At 38.7% G+C, this 15,182-nt stretch overlaps 1 protein-coding gene across 1 annotated transcript in view; it reads right to left on the bottom strand.

Annotated features, from left to right (window-relative positions):
- Positions 1-15,182, bottom strand: part of NAD-ME1 (NAD-dependent malic enzyme 1) — a 63,523-nt gene that overhangs the window by 22,905 nt on the left and 25,436 nt on the right. The window contains exons 10-11 of the mRNA XM_089157848.1: positions 4,079-4,190; positions 1,246-1,359 (exon numbers count right to left, since the gene is read on the bottom strand). Coding sequence (XP_089013974.1) covers positions 1,246-1,359; positions 4,079-4,190 — 226 coding nt within the window. The remainder of the gene's footprint in view (positions 1-1,245; positions 1,360-4,078; positions 4,191-15,182) is intronic.

The raw sequence follows: 15,182 nt of genomic DNA, 5'->3' as shown, positions 1-15,182 counted from the left end.
TTCAATTAAGACATCTAACACACAATTGCTTAGTAAATAACATAAACCCAAACTGATTGTATTTTTCCATCAAATGGGAAACAAAAGGTGTCCTAGTGCTAATAGGACATGACTTGGACTAAGGAAAAAACTAGAAATTGACCCAGGTAAGTTGGGCCAGCTCATAACCCCCCCCCCCATTTTGGAGTTGCTCACAGACTGATAACATAGTCATATGGCAACTTAAGTGAGTCACATGACCACTTAGATTGACTTCCTAATTGACTGAGCTGAACCAACAAACCTGCTCCAAACGAAACAGATGTTGTCAGAAACAAAAAGAAACCTACTTCACACTTACATTATTATTTACTACTAGTATTATTATTTACTACTAGTACTACTGTTTGTATTACAACTTAGGAAGCAGCTTCTTGAACTTCTTGTGGATACAGATATGTGGATCTGCCTAAACAGTGGTACAGAAACAGATGTTGTCAATGATCTCCATGTATTGGTGGAGGATTATTTCCTATGGGTGCCTTAGTGGAAGCATAACAAATACGACTTTGACTTGGATTCTTGGAGACCACACTACTAATGTTCACTCAACCAGAACAGGTAATAATTCTAAGAAAGAGATTGACAAATGTATTTGATAGGACTCCAACCCATGTTGTATCTTCTACAGTTTTCCACCCACCTGAAAAGAGATACTACTCTAATGAATGTGTAGCAGCATTTACTATCCCACTGTATTCAACGACACAATTACAAGAGTGCATTTTTCACCATCCCTAAAGATTTCTTTCTACTATGTTCGTTTCATTTATATTTTAATCATTAGGTATGTGAATGGGCACTAAAGTAATTTCCTCCCCATTGGAGACTTTAAGTTTGAATTTTGAACTCAAAAAAAGGGTCCAGAATCATGTATATCAAAAGAAAGTAAAAGGAAAATTCCCAGTCCTTAGTAGACTTTTCAATGAAAATAGATAGATGGTTCAGCAATACTCTTCCCCTATAACGTACAAAATAATCTTCAACAATAAATTACTTGGAAAATCCCTGATGTGTGGGCACATAAGACCACTCCTCAATAGACTTTTCAACCAAAACAGCCTCTATAGCAATCTTCTTCCCCTATAACTTGTAAAACAACCTTCAACAACACATTACATGTGAACAACAGTGTGTTTACCAGTGCAACATTTATTTTCCAATAGATAAACATATGAAATATTGAAATTTGGATAGAGTAAATACCACTTCAACAAGGCTTGCCCCCTCTCTTAGTCCTTGACGCTCAACCTCATTTACCTTTCTTGTAAATGGACGTGCATTTGGATCAATATTCTCACGCCCTTCTGTAATTAGCCCCTAGAATTCCAAAATTATTAATTGTTATATTACCAGATTAATCAAAGAAAACTCCATCGACACAATTTATCAAATGCAAACATGATCTAAGGGCAGCATCAGATTTATACAGTTTCAACGGGAAATAGAGTTACAAACCATAATATAAGAAAACTTAGCCTACAGCACTGAAAGAAAAGGTTCAAGTTATTTCTTCAGCTCAGGGAACAGCATACTTGACTACCTTACTATAAAAAACTTCAATTATAAAACTTAGCTTCTAATAAAAGAAAACAAAATCAATTACCCGTATTATATCCTATATAACATTTGGGCTTTTTTATAGGCAGCAAAACATGCAAATGTTTTTAACAGACCAGTAAAAGAAGATCCTGGAGAGAGAAGAATGCTTAAGGAATAAGAGAGTTCACTACTAACACCAAACCACCCAAAAGGGGAAAAAATAATAGTAAAAGGTAGCCACTCTCTTAGAAACCCCAAAGCAACTGAGACACTTGATGACCCAAATTATTTACTGGCTGAGGAAGCTAATGAATTAATATCATCTCCCATGTATCTTGTTACTGTTCAATAGGAGTGTCTTCTTATAAACCATTATATTTTCTTAGAAATGGTAAAACATGTAGAGGTTATAGCGTATATATATCTCCACTACGTAATCAATACCAAAATGCTAGAATTGCAAAGATAAGTCGTGCTTCATATCAATTTACTAAACCAGGAATAGAAGAAAGTTTTCCACAGAAATTGGTAATATGGAAAATAACCCAAGTATAGACCACTAAATACAAGGAAGTAGGAACCAAAAGAAGAATTTCCATTCAAAGGTCTAAACCTGAAAAGAAAGCCCACACATTAGCAAAGCTCTTGCAAAAGAAGCAGCACAAAATTGTTGACAGACAGTGCTGCATACAAAGTTATAGAGGATGGTCAAATCTAGCATTTGAATTCATGTCCCTGGCAGTTTCCAATTTATTAATAGCAAATACTCATTCCCAAAATTTAGGATGGGCTCACGCCTGCAGCAAGACAGAACCCACTATCTTCTATAAATCGGTTGAACACATGCCACACAACCTGGGGAAGAATGCCTGATGCAGCACAACCAGAAGTTACTGTTCACGCTACAGTAGCGTGAACAGTAAATTAGATGATAATTTCATATTTGGTGGGCCCCAAGTCCAGCTTGCATGGAAATAGATTCAAATTTGGTGGGCCCAAACTCCAGCTTGCAAGGAGATACAATAGGAACTGTTTTTGTGGGAGTTCTATAAATAATTTAGAATTTTGTTATTTATTATTGGGATAATCATGTAATCAAAGTTTTTATTTGGGTAGGATATCTAGGATAAGTTTTAGTTAGTTTTAAATTCCTAAGAGTCCTAGTAGGATGAGTCTTTTGTTAGTTTTAAATTACCAAGAGTCCTATTATAGTTGTTTTCTTATCAAGTATGTTTGTTTTGTTATTTAAACACTTGTAATCAGCTTATTGAGGATGGAATAGTAAAAATGAATTGAAGCTTGAGCTTTGTGCGTTTGCAGCCCCCCCCCCCTTCTGCTCCTCTTCTCTTCTTCTTCTTATGAGTTTTCTTCTCCCTCTTCCCCTTCTTCAAGACTAATTCTTCTAAGATTTCCCTTCTTCCCCCTATCTTCTTTCTTCTCTCTTCTCTATTCTGTCCCCCAATAATGCCTCTCGCCCTTGTGTATTTTGTAGATAAAAGACACATTCTTATACACTAATCAACCTAGGTAACTGAACATATTGGAAATTAAGTGTGATGCCAATCAACAGGTTTCATTAGGTTTACAAGCAGTATACGTCATCAGTGCAGATGCAATCATTGACGAAATTGATTAGAGATTCAATTATGAGTAACTTATTTCTAGACATCCGGCTATCAGATAGATCATTCCAGATATCAAGGAGTTTCTTTGACCATAGGTTTCCATAGCTATAGAAATCAAGGCATCAACTCCTAGGGTTATGAGACCCAGCAAATCCGACCTGAGTAAAACCAGACAACAGAAACTAAGAACTTCACACACACAAACATGCAGACAGTTGTAGTTAATAAATTCACCCTCCATTTGTATTAAATTTCAGTACACGAGCAATTATACAGTTGAGGTTTCCAACTTTCCATGTAGGCAATCCAGGTTCTCTATCTAATGGAGGTCAGGATTAGTCTCAAGACCTTTCCAGTGAATCATATTTTTCCTAATAAATGTCGACGGTTATCATCCCCATCACCCTATTTTTAGCTTTGGCCATATGTAGTAATGTAGCATTTATGATTTTTTTTTTCCTCCGTTTAGAGGGCAGGGGCAGCTAGGCCCATGATTTGGGATGAGTGAGTATGTACCATACAGGTCAAGAAACTAATGAAAATAGCAACTAGACATCTAGCACCATTTACCTTATATGAAACACTAACACAAGTAGACAGCTTACACATATATGCTTCTCTAAGCCTGTTGATTAAAATTCAGCAGCCAGATCCATTACCCATGGGTGCATTTGAATAATAATTAAGAAAACACTTTGGAAGTATACAAAACAAAGCATTAAATAGATAGACAGAGAAGCATTCAACAGCTGGCTTAGCTTTTACTGCACAAATAATTCAATCCTATCACTCCAAGAGTATTAGGGGTGAGGAGTAATCTTCCATGTCTTATTCTAAGTCCAATTCTGAAATGATAAAGAAAACATAATCACCATGGCATCAACCACCCAGAATTGACTCCGTGCACTCTCAAAAGCAGACTCATTATTACCCAGCATCCTTTTCATGGTCTTTCTTGCAGCATTTACAACTCCTAATCCTGCACTGCAACATCATCAAGGAAAACATGTCTCAAAATCTAATACCAGGAGCCTAAGTATATTGTTTGGATTTCAATATGTAAAAGAAAGAAGTAATACAGTATACTAGGTAGGCAGTAACATCAAGGATTATTCTTGGACAATTAACCATTAAATGCACATTGCCATGCAACAATTAGTGGAGATCCAGTAACATCAAGGATTATTCTTGGACAATTAACCATTAAATGCACATTGCCATGCAACAATTAGTGGAGATCCAATCTTCTTATGACCTATGAAACTTAGTAGACTATGACTTCAACCTTTATGTCCATACTATCTTTCCACAAGGTTGTTAAGATATCTTACCAAGTGAGTTCATAGATGGGAATGGTCTAACTGTATAGTGTTAGAAACGATGAGAATATGATAAAAGGACAATGTGATAATATGAGCAGTAAATAAACCAAGGAACAGGAGAAAAAGATGGATAAGAAGTGGAGAGAACTAGGTAACTACCTACCACTTACTACTTGTCTTCTTGCGAAGATCTTATGTGCAGACATTGGAGCTGCACTTTTTATCTACTTGTGGTTGACATTGAAGCTAACTTTTTTATCTACTTGTATGGACATTGGAGCTGCACTTTGATCTTCTCTTGTGGAGATTCCTACCTACCATTTGCCTCTTGTGCTGTAGCCATTTGAGATGCTACAGTTTTGAGGCAATTGCTGGTACTGGCATCATTTGGATACTGCCTTAGATAAAATTGTTTCTGCTATGTTGTGGATGTGGTTTTCATTCACTGCTGCCCTTTGTTCTCATTGTTGGATTGTTTGTTCGACATGATGATTATTTAAGTTGATGTTGATTATCTCCTGGGTGAAGTTTTGTGTTTGTCAGCATCCACTATTGCTACTTGTTCTCAAGATTGTGAAGTTTAAAATATGTTCCTGTTATTCCAAGCTGGAGCTATTAATATGTATACTCCAACTTGAGGGGGAGCATAAGATACACGTGATTTACCACTTCAGTGGTAACCACATTATGTGGGGTCCCTCCCCCAGATTGGCTAAGATCTGATTTTATTCTGCCCAAGTTTTATTATATTTCCTTGATTTCTACTTACTAGATTAGGAGACTTTTTCCATTTTGGTGTTCGTAATCTATTAGGAATATTGTGTACTACTTCACCTATATATATATATATATACACACATGAACCATGGGGAAGAGTGATGCTAATCCAACACAACCTAGTTCTATCCACCTCTTCTTCTTCCTCCTTTTCTTTGCATCTAATCTCTGGTTTGTTTAGTTACAATTTTGCAACATAGAATCATAGCACCGAGAATGAAAAATCAATTCAATCTATTATATGCTATTTTGAGAGTCTTCTCAAGGGATTCTTGATTTACATGTTGGAGCCCTTGTGCTATTCTCCCTTTTTTTTCCTTTTTCTTTTCTTTATTTCTTTTTTTTCTTTCCAGGTACATAAACGAGGTCAAAAGTCCCAAGGAAAAAAAAAGGTAACAAAAAACCGAAACACAAAAAAGAGGGAGATCACATGATATCCGTCTGAAGGATCTTCTCAAGACCAGAAGGAGGTTCTAGATAAGATGAAATGCATGGTGGGAGATCTCACGAGATATCTCGTTATTTGGAGAGGGTGAGACAAGATGAGGGTCGAGTTGGGAGAGATGGGAGATCTCGCCAAGAGAGATCTCACCATCTCTCGGCGATATCTCGCCAAATCTGGTCCAATCACCTGCTTTAGGGGGTTTTAAAACCACCTATCTCGTTCGAGAGAGGCATATCTCACCTCTCTCTCACTGTAACTATCAAAAGTCGCCCGAAACTTGATTTTTTGGCAGAATTTTTTGGGGATTCAACTTCTAAACATCCTTAACACATCTACAACATCAGATTATCATCATTCAAGCCTATTTCAACTAGATCTTCAACAAAGGTAAGATTTTCCCCCAAATTTGAATTTTTTCAAATAGAATGTTTTACAATAGGTGTGTGAGTCTAGTATAAATATATGTTGATCTACTAGCCTCGATCTATACTTTCACGGAAACAAATTTCTTTTTCTGCAATTAATTTATTTTTTGAATTTTCGTATTTAAAAAATATATTATCTAAAAAATTAAAAAATACTTATGATATGAATGTGATTATCACTTATATTAAACTATATTGGGAGGGCTACAACCCCATGTAGTCATATTTTGATTATCATGCTTGCTGTACTTATTTTTATTTTTTATTTAAATAATTGAATAAAATAATTATGAAAAATAATATTTTATAAAAAATTTATCTTTTATTTTTTTAAATGATGTTCATATTATGTAGTTTATTTTAAAAATACAAACATGTCTGTTTGAGCATTGTATAAATGTTATCTTAGAACAAAGTGTGTGTTTTGTTGTTTTATAAATTATTTTTACATGTTTTTATTTATCTAAAAATTATTCTAATGATTATTTGGGAACATTCATGTATGTATTTTAGTGTTGTAGACTTGTAGTTTAAATGGCAACTAGTGGGAGTGGCGGCACTGCCAGTGGGACTCAGGACATTGCTTGGCAACATGGGGATCCACTAACTACCGACAAAAAAAAATCCCAATGCAAGTATTGCCTCAAGACCTTGAATTCTGGTGGTTCAGCCATATTTAAAGCAACATTTGGCTGGTGACTACAAAGATATTGCCAAGTGTCCCAAGCTTCCCTATGAAGTGCAAAAAGCAATTGCAACAACTTTAAAGGGAGGGAGACAAAAAAAGGATGAGATGGCACAAAAACAAAGGGAATTTGAGGATACAGTGTTGTGTAGACCTTTAGTTGATGTTGATGAGGAGTCAGACAACGATGAGGAGAGGAGGAGGGTTATGGGTATTGAGTTATAGGCCGAGTGGAGATAGATGAAGGCTGCAATGGAAGCTAGCACACAGTCCTTACATTTTGAGAATGTGAGGCAATACGAACAGACAACAGGAGCAGGTGGTTAAGGGTCAAGGGCATCCATGCCACCTAGACATAGTTTTCAAAGTGAGAGGACTGAAAGGAGGAGGAAGACAGCACATTATGATGCCACATTTGACCAAGACCCCTCCCTTTTCAAGCATCAAGACACCTATCAAAGAAACATTTCATATATGTTTGTTGGAGGTAGAGAAGGCAGTAGGGAGGAGGAAGCTAGGTTGGCGATCAGCAAATTCAGATCTACAACAACATTGCAGCCAATGTAGCCAAAACACCATACTATCAGGGGATGATCAATGCAGTTGCTATGGCAAGTGTAGGGGTTAAAGGCCCAATAGCTTGGGAAGTAATGAATAACATTTATCAAAGGTGAAGCAAGAGGTGGGGGAATACATTGGTTCATTGAAGGAAAGATGGACAACATATGGTGTTACTGTGATGGTTGATGGATGGACTGATCCTACTAGACATTCCATCATTAATTTCATACTGAGCTGCAATGGAAAGACATCCTTCCTTAAGTCAGTGGATGCCTTAGATAAAATCAAAGATGCTAATTACCTTTACAAGCTTCTTAGGCAAGTTGTCCTCGAGGTAGGGCCAAGCAATGTTGTCCAAATTATCATAGATAACGGTGCTAACTCCAAGAAAGCTAGTAAAATGTTGATGAAGAAGAAGAGCAGTAGGATCCACCTCTTTTGGACACCATGCAGCACACTCAATTGATCTTATGTTGAAGGACTTAGGAAAGAGAAAGTCAATCAATGTTGTGGTTGACAGGGCTAGAAGGGAATTTTATTTATAACCATGGTTATGTGTTGAAGATGATGAGGAACCACTGTAAGGGTGATCTAGTCAGACTTGGATTGACTAGATTCACCACCAACTATGTAGCTCTAAAAAAAGCTTCCAAAAGAAAGTGGTGGGTCTACGGCACATGTTTACAAGCGAGGAGTGATTTAATTGGCGTGGATCTAGCCATCCTGATGCAGTAGTAGTCCAATAAACCATTCCTGATGATTCCTTTTGGAGGTAGTTGAATAGGGCAGTGGGCATTTTAGAGCCTATTGTGTTTGTTTTAAGGATGGTGGATTCAGAGAAGAAGCCCACAATGCCCCATATATATGCTGTCCTCCAGCAAATGAAAGAGTTTGTTAGCGCTGCTGCCCCTGCCTCCTTCAAATCCTTCGAGAGGATCATCGATGATTGATGGGAGACGCACTTGATGCATCCTTTGCACTTGGCTGGTGAGTCACTGTTAAGTCTTTAAGTTTTTTTTGTATACTTTAATTTCCATTTTAATTTGTTATAAGTTATAACTTAAAATTTATAAACAAGTAAACAACCAAATACTAACCAAATGTTTTATTTCCACAATACAAGCTTACTACCTCAACCCAAAGTACCATTACAAGAATGATCTGAGGCTTAATGTAACATTATTGAATGCGGTGCAAGACGTGGTGGAGAAGCTTGTGCCAAATCCCGTCATGCAAGGGAGAATTAATGGAGAGATGAGAACTTATTCAATTGTTTCTTCAACTTCTTACTTTAGTGCATATACAATAGTCCAAGTACAATAATTAAACAATTGGTGTCCAGATCAGAGAGTTCAGGGATGCCTCTGGGAGTTTTGGAAAGCCTTTTGCGGTTGCAACTAGGCAAAAAAATGATCCTGGTCAACAGTCCATTATTATAAGTGATGCAAAATTGAAGACATATTTACGAAAGAAGAAGCCCATTGGGTCAGGCCCATCAAAGGCCTAAAGTTGTCACCTGAATCAGCCCATGGCTTTCATGGGCTAGGGCTGTTTTAGTGGGTTAAAGTTAGCCCACATATGTTGAACTTCATAGTCTAGACCTAAGCCTAAGTCTAGTTTTTGGAAAGTCAATAAAAGGGACTTTGGTTTGAAAATAAGAGAAATCATTGTCAAAGGTGTTCTCCTTTGTCAAGAGTTAGGTAGTAATTGAGTTATTAATAGGTAGGTGGTGTTAGCTAGTGGTTGGATGTTGCCATTAATGTTTATGTCTCTTTAGAATGCGATATAAAGAGACTTATGTAAGTGGTGAAGAGACAACTTATAAATTGAAATCAAATTGCTTGCTAGCATTCCTCCTCTTTGGAGAACCCTTGTGTTTGATCAAGGTAGGTTGGTGTTCGATCCAGTCGATCCACCTTGCGGTGTGAAGCTCGGGTGTTACATGTTACATTGTTATTGTCACTTTCTCCATTATAGTCCTGCCCCTATTTGAAGATCTATTCAGCCCGTTATAATACCATTCTAGTTTTCAGCCCTCTTTCCCATCTAAACTTTGTTTCACCTTAAGTCCATCAAATTTGCAATTGACTCCCTGTGAAAAGGTCTTATTTGGGTACTGTTTTGGTCAATCAAATTCAGTATCTACATTAATAAGTCTATAACTATATAAGTGATAACTGATAAGTTATATAAGTATTAAGATTTACTTGCCTAATGCATTCTTATATTTGGTTATGTAGCTGATTGGTGGGTGTTATATGGAACTAGTTAGCCAAATCTCAACGACATAGCAATTAAAGTACTCTCACAGACTTGCTCATCCTCTGGTTGAGAGAGGAACTGGAGCACCTTCTCGCTCATCCACAATAAGGTATGGAACAGATTGGGGAGTAGGAGGCTCGAGGACTTAAGTGTATGTGCCTTGCAACATGAGATAGAGAGTAGGGCACATACGAGATGATATGGATGAGGAAAATCAGGAACCGATTGAGTTGACTAATATATTCCACGAGCCCCCCACAAAGGATGAGGAAGATGATGCTATATATCAGTGGGTTAGGGATCGAGGTGGCCCAAAGCTGGATGGGCCTGATCGACTTGAAACAGCTGCGGTGATGTCTAGTAGTAGGAGTTCAGATGATGCCGATGATACCATCCCTCCAAGTCAGCCATTGAGTCATGGAGGCAATCAAGTTGGTGGCATTGCTGGTGGAAGCCAGGGTCAATAAAGGGAGTCACCTCCACCAAGTCCGAGTCATCCGACACATGCAAGCCATAGTTCCCCTATCTCCCGAACTTATACTAGGAGTAGGAAGCGCAGATCAAACCAAGGGCAAAAGAATGATGATGCGAGCATGCAGGATCTTGAATTGAACATGGGAAGCATGAGCCTAGATCATGGTCACAATGGTTTACAACAGCAAAGTTTGGCCAGTTGGCAGTCAATCGAGTACCTATACGAGGATCACAGCACCGGGTCAGATTACACTAGGTATTCTTCTTATGGAGATCATGCTATTCCTCAAGACCCTGCACCTGGAGAGTACACATATGAGAGTGAAGGTGGGTTGTTGACTGACTGGTTTAGAAACCCCTACCCATACATTCAACAGCAACACGAACAACAAGAGCAGCAATGGCTCTTTCACCCACCCACAATTGATAGATACCCTAGAGTATTATTCCTCCAGTATTCTGACATGGAGACATATCGGTCCCACATAAACCGATATGTGACAAATTATAGTGATGACTTGACTTTGGAGTCATATATGGCTACCGTTCAGAATCAGTTGATGCGGAATGCTGAGTAATGCTCTCGTTGTCTTGTAGTCTTGTTACTCTTGTACTCTTGTGAACTTATGGATTATGATTTATGACTTACTAAAAGTCTAAAACTTCTAATGGTTGTAAAAAATTTTAGACATTTAAGTTCTTTGATAGTTTGATGTGTATTGTATTTGATACTTAATAGTTGATAATTTGAATTACTTGATATCTCTACATTACATGTTGTCTAAGACATTTAAGTTCTTTGATAGTTTGATGTGTAATGTATATGATACTTAATAGTTGATAACTTGAATCAGTTGATATCTCTACATTACATGTTGTCTAACCTTGCTTTCACAGCATTTTGGTTTTACACATAGGGTCGACTTAGAAGACATACTTAGGATTATTTTTTCACAAATTCAAGGCCACCATTGTGTTCAAAAGGCCTTAGATAGGATAAATACCAAGTTTCAGCCCAACTGGGGCTCTAAAACCAAGATGGGCCACCAAGTTTATGCCAGAAAATTTGTATATCTCGACCGAGATCTTGGTTTTTTTAAGTGGCAAGATCTAGCTCGAGAGCGAGATATCCAACCATGATGACATGGTGGTTCCAGCCTGCACATGAACCCTCGCCATCCAATCAGCAGAGCCTTATTCGCCCCTCTAAGCGTAGAAACGAATCATAAAAAATGGTTTCCTGGACAAGAGTCTTAATCTGCTGCAGAATACCCGCATGCTTTCCTCATTGCTTCTTCGTGGAATGAATCATCTGTAGAGCTTTCCTGGACTCGGTTTCCACTATCACTGGGCTCTTTCCCAAATCCAAAATCAGGTGTACTAAGAAAATCGCTTTAAGCTCAGCGTCCAGAGCAGTACCAGAATGTAATCGATGGGGAGCGCCCCCAACGAAATCACTTACCAAGCCGCGTATCACACAAGAAGCTTGGGCAAAACCTCCTCTCCTGCCTGACGCACCATCCGTATTGTATTTAAACCACCCTCTAAAAGGAGGATCCCTCTGTTGTTGATAAGATTTCTAGTTTTGACAATGCAAGGAGTCCAAGCTTCCCTTATTTCTTTCACAAACCCATTCAAAATTTCCACATTCTGACTAGGTCGAGTGCGCTTTACATCATGTGCTTCCTCATGCCTCCATCCCCAAAGCAGATACAGCAAAGCCGCAAAAGTCATCAGCCAGTTTGGAATTCTTGCCGCCATAGACCTGCAGACATTCTCGTACATCCAGTCAACATAATCTAGGTTAAAAAACCTTCTCTTAAAGGCCTACGGAACCAACCTATTCCAGCATCCTTTCGCAAACGGGCAATCTTCTGAATATATGCATCTGACCTACCTGTTGCTATTCTACTACTAGCTATTTAAGCTATAAACAAGACCTTCCTCTTATCAAACATGGAAGGCTTATGAAAGATTGAAGTTTTAGTACCCTATTCTAGGGAGACCATGTCTATGATTGGTGTTTCTGGGCAGTTCTTCCAGATTTCTTGAAGACCAATCCATCTACTACCACCCAATTGATGTTGCTAAAGTTTTTGGGTATTATGGTGCCTACCTGGAGGGAAGTCTTGACCCAAGTTTAATTTCCTAATGCTAGCCTGATAAACTACTTCTGCTTCTCTATAAACCTCATCGATAATCTGATTTTTTAGGCCTGCAATTCACTTCAGAATTTCTGATATGGTAATTTTCTCAGCTCCCCATTTGACTTTCATTCTCCCCTCTACATACAAACTTTGCCTCCCATTATGGATCTCATTAAGAACCTGCTAATGGGAACACAGGGACCTTCCCTTGGCTGAAACCCAAAGTGGGACCCAACACGCACCTAAACATGCTGGCCAAACCCCATCCAGTGGTATTTTGGTCATTTTCCAGCCCTTTTAGGGCTCAAGAAGGGTTTGGTTGGAACCCCCTCAATCCAAGGGTTATGGATCTAGCTTTATTTTTTTATTCGGGTTAGTATTTTGTGAGTTATGAAAGAGTCCCAGTCCATTTTTAATTCTTATTTGAGTTGTGTTTGAGTGGGTTTCCACTAATCAAGTTGTGGATAAGATAAGACTCTCTTACAAAAAGGGTTCTTGTCTTTCAGGAATTTGCCTTTGATTAGAATTTATCTTTATTAAGTGGTTGTCGTTTATTTAGGCAGGGAGTCCCCCACCCCCCTAAAAAGGACTTTTATAGATTAGTCAATCTTTTATTCCAAGAAGTCTTTTATTTTAAGTGGTAGTTAAGTTGGTCTCAAGGTCTTAGTTGAGTTTGAGTCAAGTTCTTCTTTCTTTGTAAAGGCTATAAATAAGCCTCATTGCTCATTGTAATTCTTCAGTTTGATTATTAATAAAATTGTTGAGTTGAGGATCATAGTTTCCTAGTTGAGAGGGCCATGGTTGAGTAAGAGTTTTTCTTCAAGTTCAGGTTCTTCTTCTTCATTCCAGCAGAGTCTACAAGCATTCAAACAAGCAGCCATCAATCATTCACAGCAGCCCAAGTTAAGTAGACAACAATCCCCTACCCTTCCCCTGCATCCTAGGCCATTGTACCTCCTCCCTGCCCCTTTCCTGCTGTGCAACCCCTAAAACTACCCCCACCCCATCGCACCCTCTCCCTCTCGTTTCCCCTTCTGTTCCAGCAAGTCTTCTATCCTCCCCCACCTCCACTAGGCCCATCGCACCTATCCCCTGTCCTGCGCACATCTGAAACACCCTCCCCTAACCCCTGCAGGCACCACAGCCCCTTTCCCTTGCTGTTTCAGACCTCTAGGCACCCTTAGCACCCTCCTACGACCTTGCTGAGCCCTTCCCCCATCCAGTCCAATCCCTGTGAGCCCCCCTTAACCCCCCCCCCCCTTCATTCAGCTCCCTGTTTCGGCAGAAATGAGCGAACCAGAAAAATTCAGAAATTTCTGCAACTAAAACTTATGAAATCTGAAACCTTACTCCAGAACCATTGGAAAAATGTCTGAACATTCCATGGCAGCAAGTTCAGCCCCTGTCCTAAGCTTTCTAGTTACTGTTAAAATTTTCAGATCTACATTACAGCAGGGTTTCAAAGTACTAAAATACCCTAAGGATCTCCACTCTCTTGCTGAAAATTCCTAGGCAGCCCTTAGATTTAGGGAAATTATAAAACTACCCTTAACCCTAAATCTGGGTTTTCATCACCTGTTGTATGGCTGATCTAAACCTCTGTTTTTGATCATTCTATTGCCATGAATCCTTTCTTTTCCCGGTGTTTTGCTGCTGTGCCTTCCCCCCCCCCCAGTTGTCCTACTTCATCTGGTTAGTATGACTGAATCAGAAACCCATCATTGATAAGTTGCCTATTCCGATCAAGTTGGATCAGTGCACTATGCATAAGATTATTTTAAATGTTAAATGGAATCTTCTTTGATCAATCTTTAAAATTGTGCTATACCAGATCATATCCATTCACCGTGCTTTGCAGCCCACAGAAGCTGCATGCACGTGACCAACTAGTGAGCATGCTGTGCAATATTTTATCCAAGCCCTTCAAATTGGATCTAGCTGCTTGGATTTCTCACAACCTTGGATATACATCATCTGACTATAGAATAAGAAAATTAACTTCATGAAATTTCATCACCTGTTGTATGGCTGATCTAAACCTCTGTTTTTGGTCATTCTATTGTCATGAATCCTTTCTTTTCCCGGTGTTTTGCTGCTGTGCCTCCCCCCCCCCCCCCAGTTGTCCTACTTCATCTGGTTAGTATGACTGAATCAGAAACCCATCATTGATAAGTTGCCTATTCCGATCAAGTTGGATCAGTGCACTATGCATAAGATTATTTTAAATGTTAAATGGAATCTTCGTTGATCAATCTTTAAAATTGTGCTATACCAGATCATATCCATTCACCGTGCTTTGCAGCCCACAGAAGCTGCATGCACGTGACCAACTAGTGAGCTTGCTGTGCAATATTTTATCCAAGCCCTTTAAATTGGATCTAGCTGCTTGGATTTCTCACAACCTTGGATATACATCATCTAACTATAGAATAAGAAAATTAACTTCGTGAAATTGTAAACAACCCCCTGAGACTCGACTCTTCATTAAAAAAGCCCCCAAAACTCTCCAAATTTATAGAATTAATCTCAGAAAGAAAAAGTAGTCATAGAGAGCAAAGCTGAGATTTTTTTGTGAATTTCACAATGCCCAGATTTGCTTCTATTTTGTGCAACCTCACAAAAAAACATCATAACTCCATTTAATGTTGGAATCGGTGAATCACAATCTGAAAAGTATAGCAACAAGAAGACTCACACGCTAGCTTTTCCAGTTCAAGTCAGACCTTGAAAATAGTTGTATGACCAAGAAAAAATTTGTTGAACATGACCCATGTGGTGACCTGTGAGATCAACCATACAATGGAAACCTTCACTTCACCCAATGCTCTGAAAGCTTCCCAACCAAAACTTTCAGAACACTGCTATTCACCCTTAAAAT

Source organism: Hakea prostrata, chromosome 6 (assembly GCF_041222555.1).
Source record: "Hakea prostrata isolate BN-2017 chromosome 6, UWA_Hpros_2, whole genome shotgun sequence".
NCBI classification, from domain to species: Eukaryota; Viridiplantae; Streptophyta; class Magnoliopsida; order Proteales; family Proteaceae; genus Hakea; species Hakea prostrata.
The sequence above is the reverse complement of the archived record's forward strand: the minus strand, read 5'-3'. Positions and strand labels throughout refer to the sequence as shown.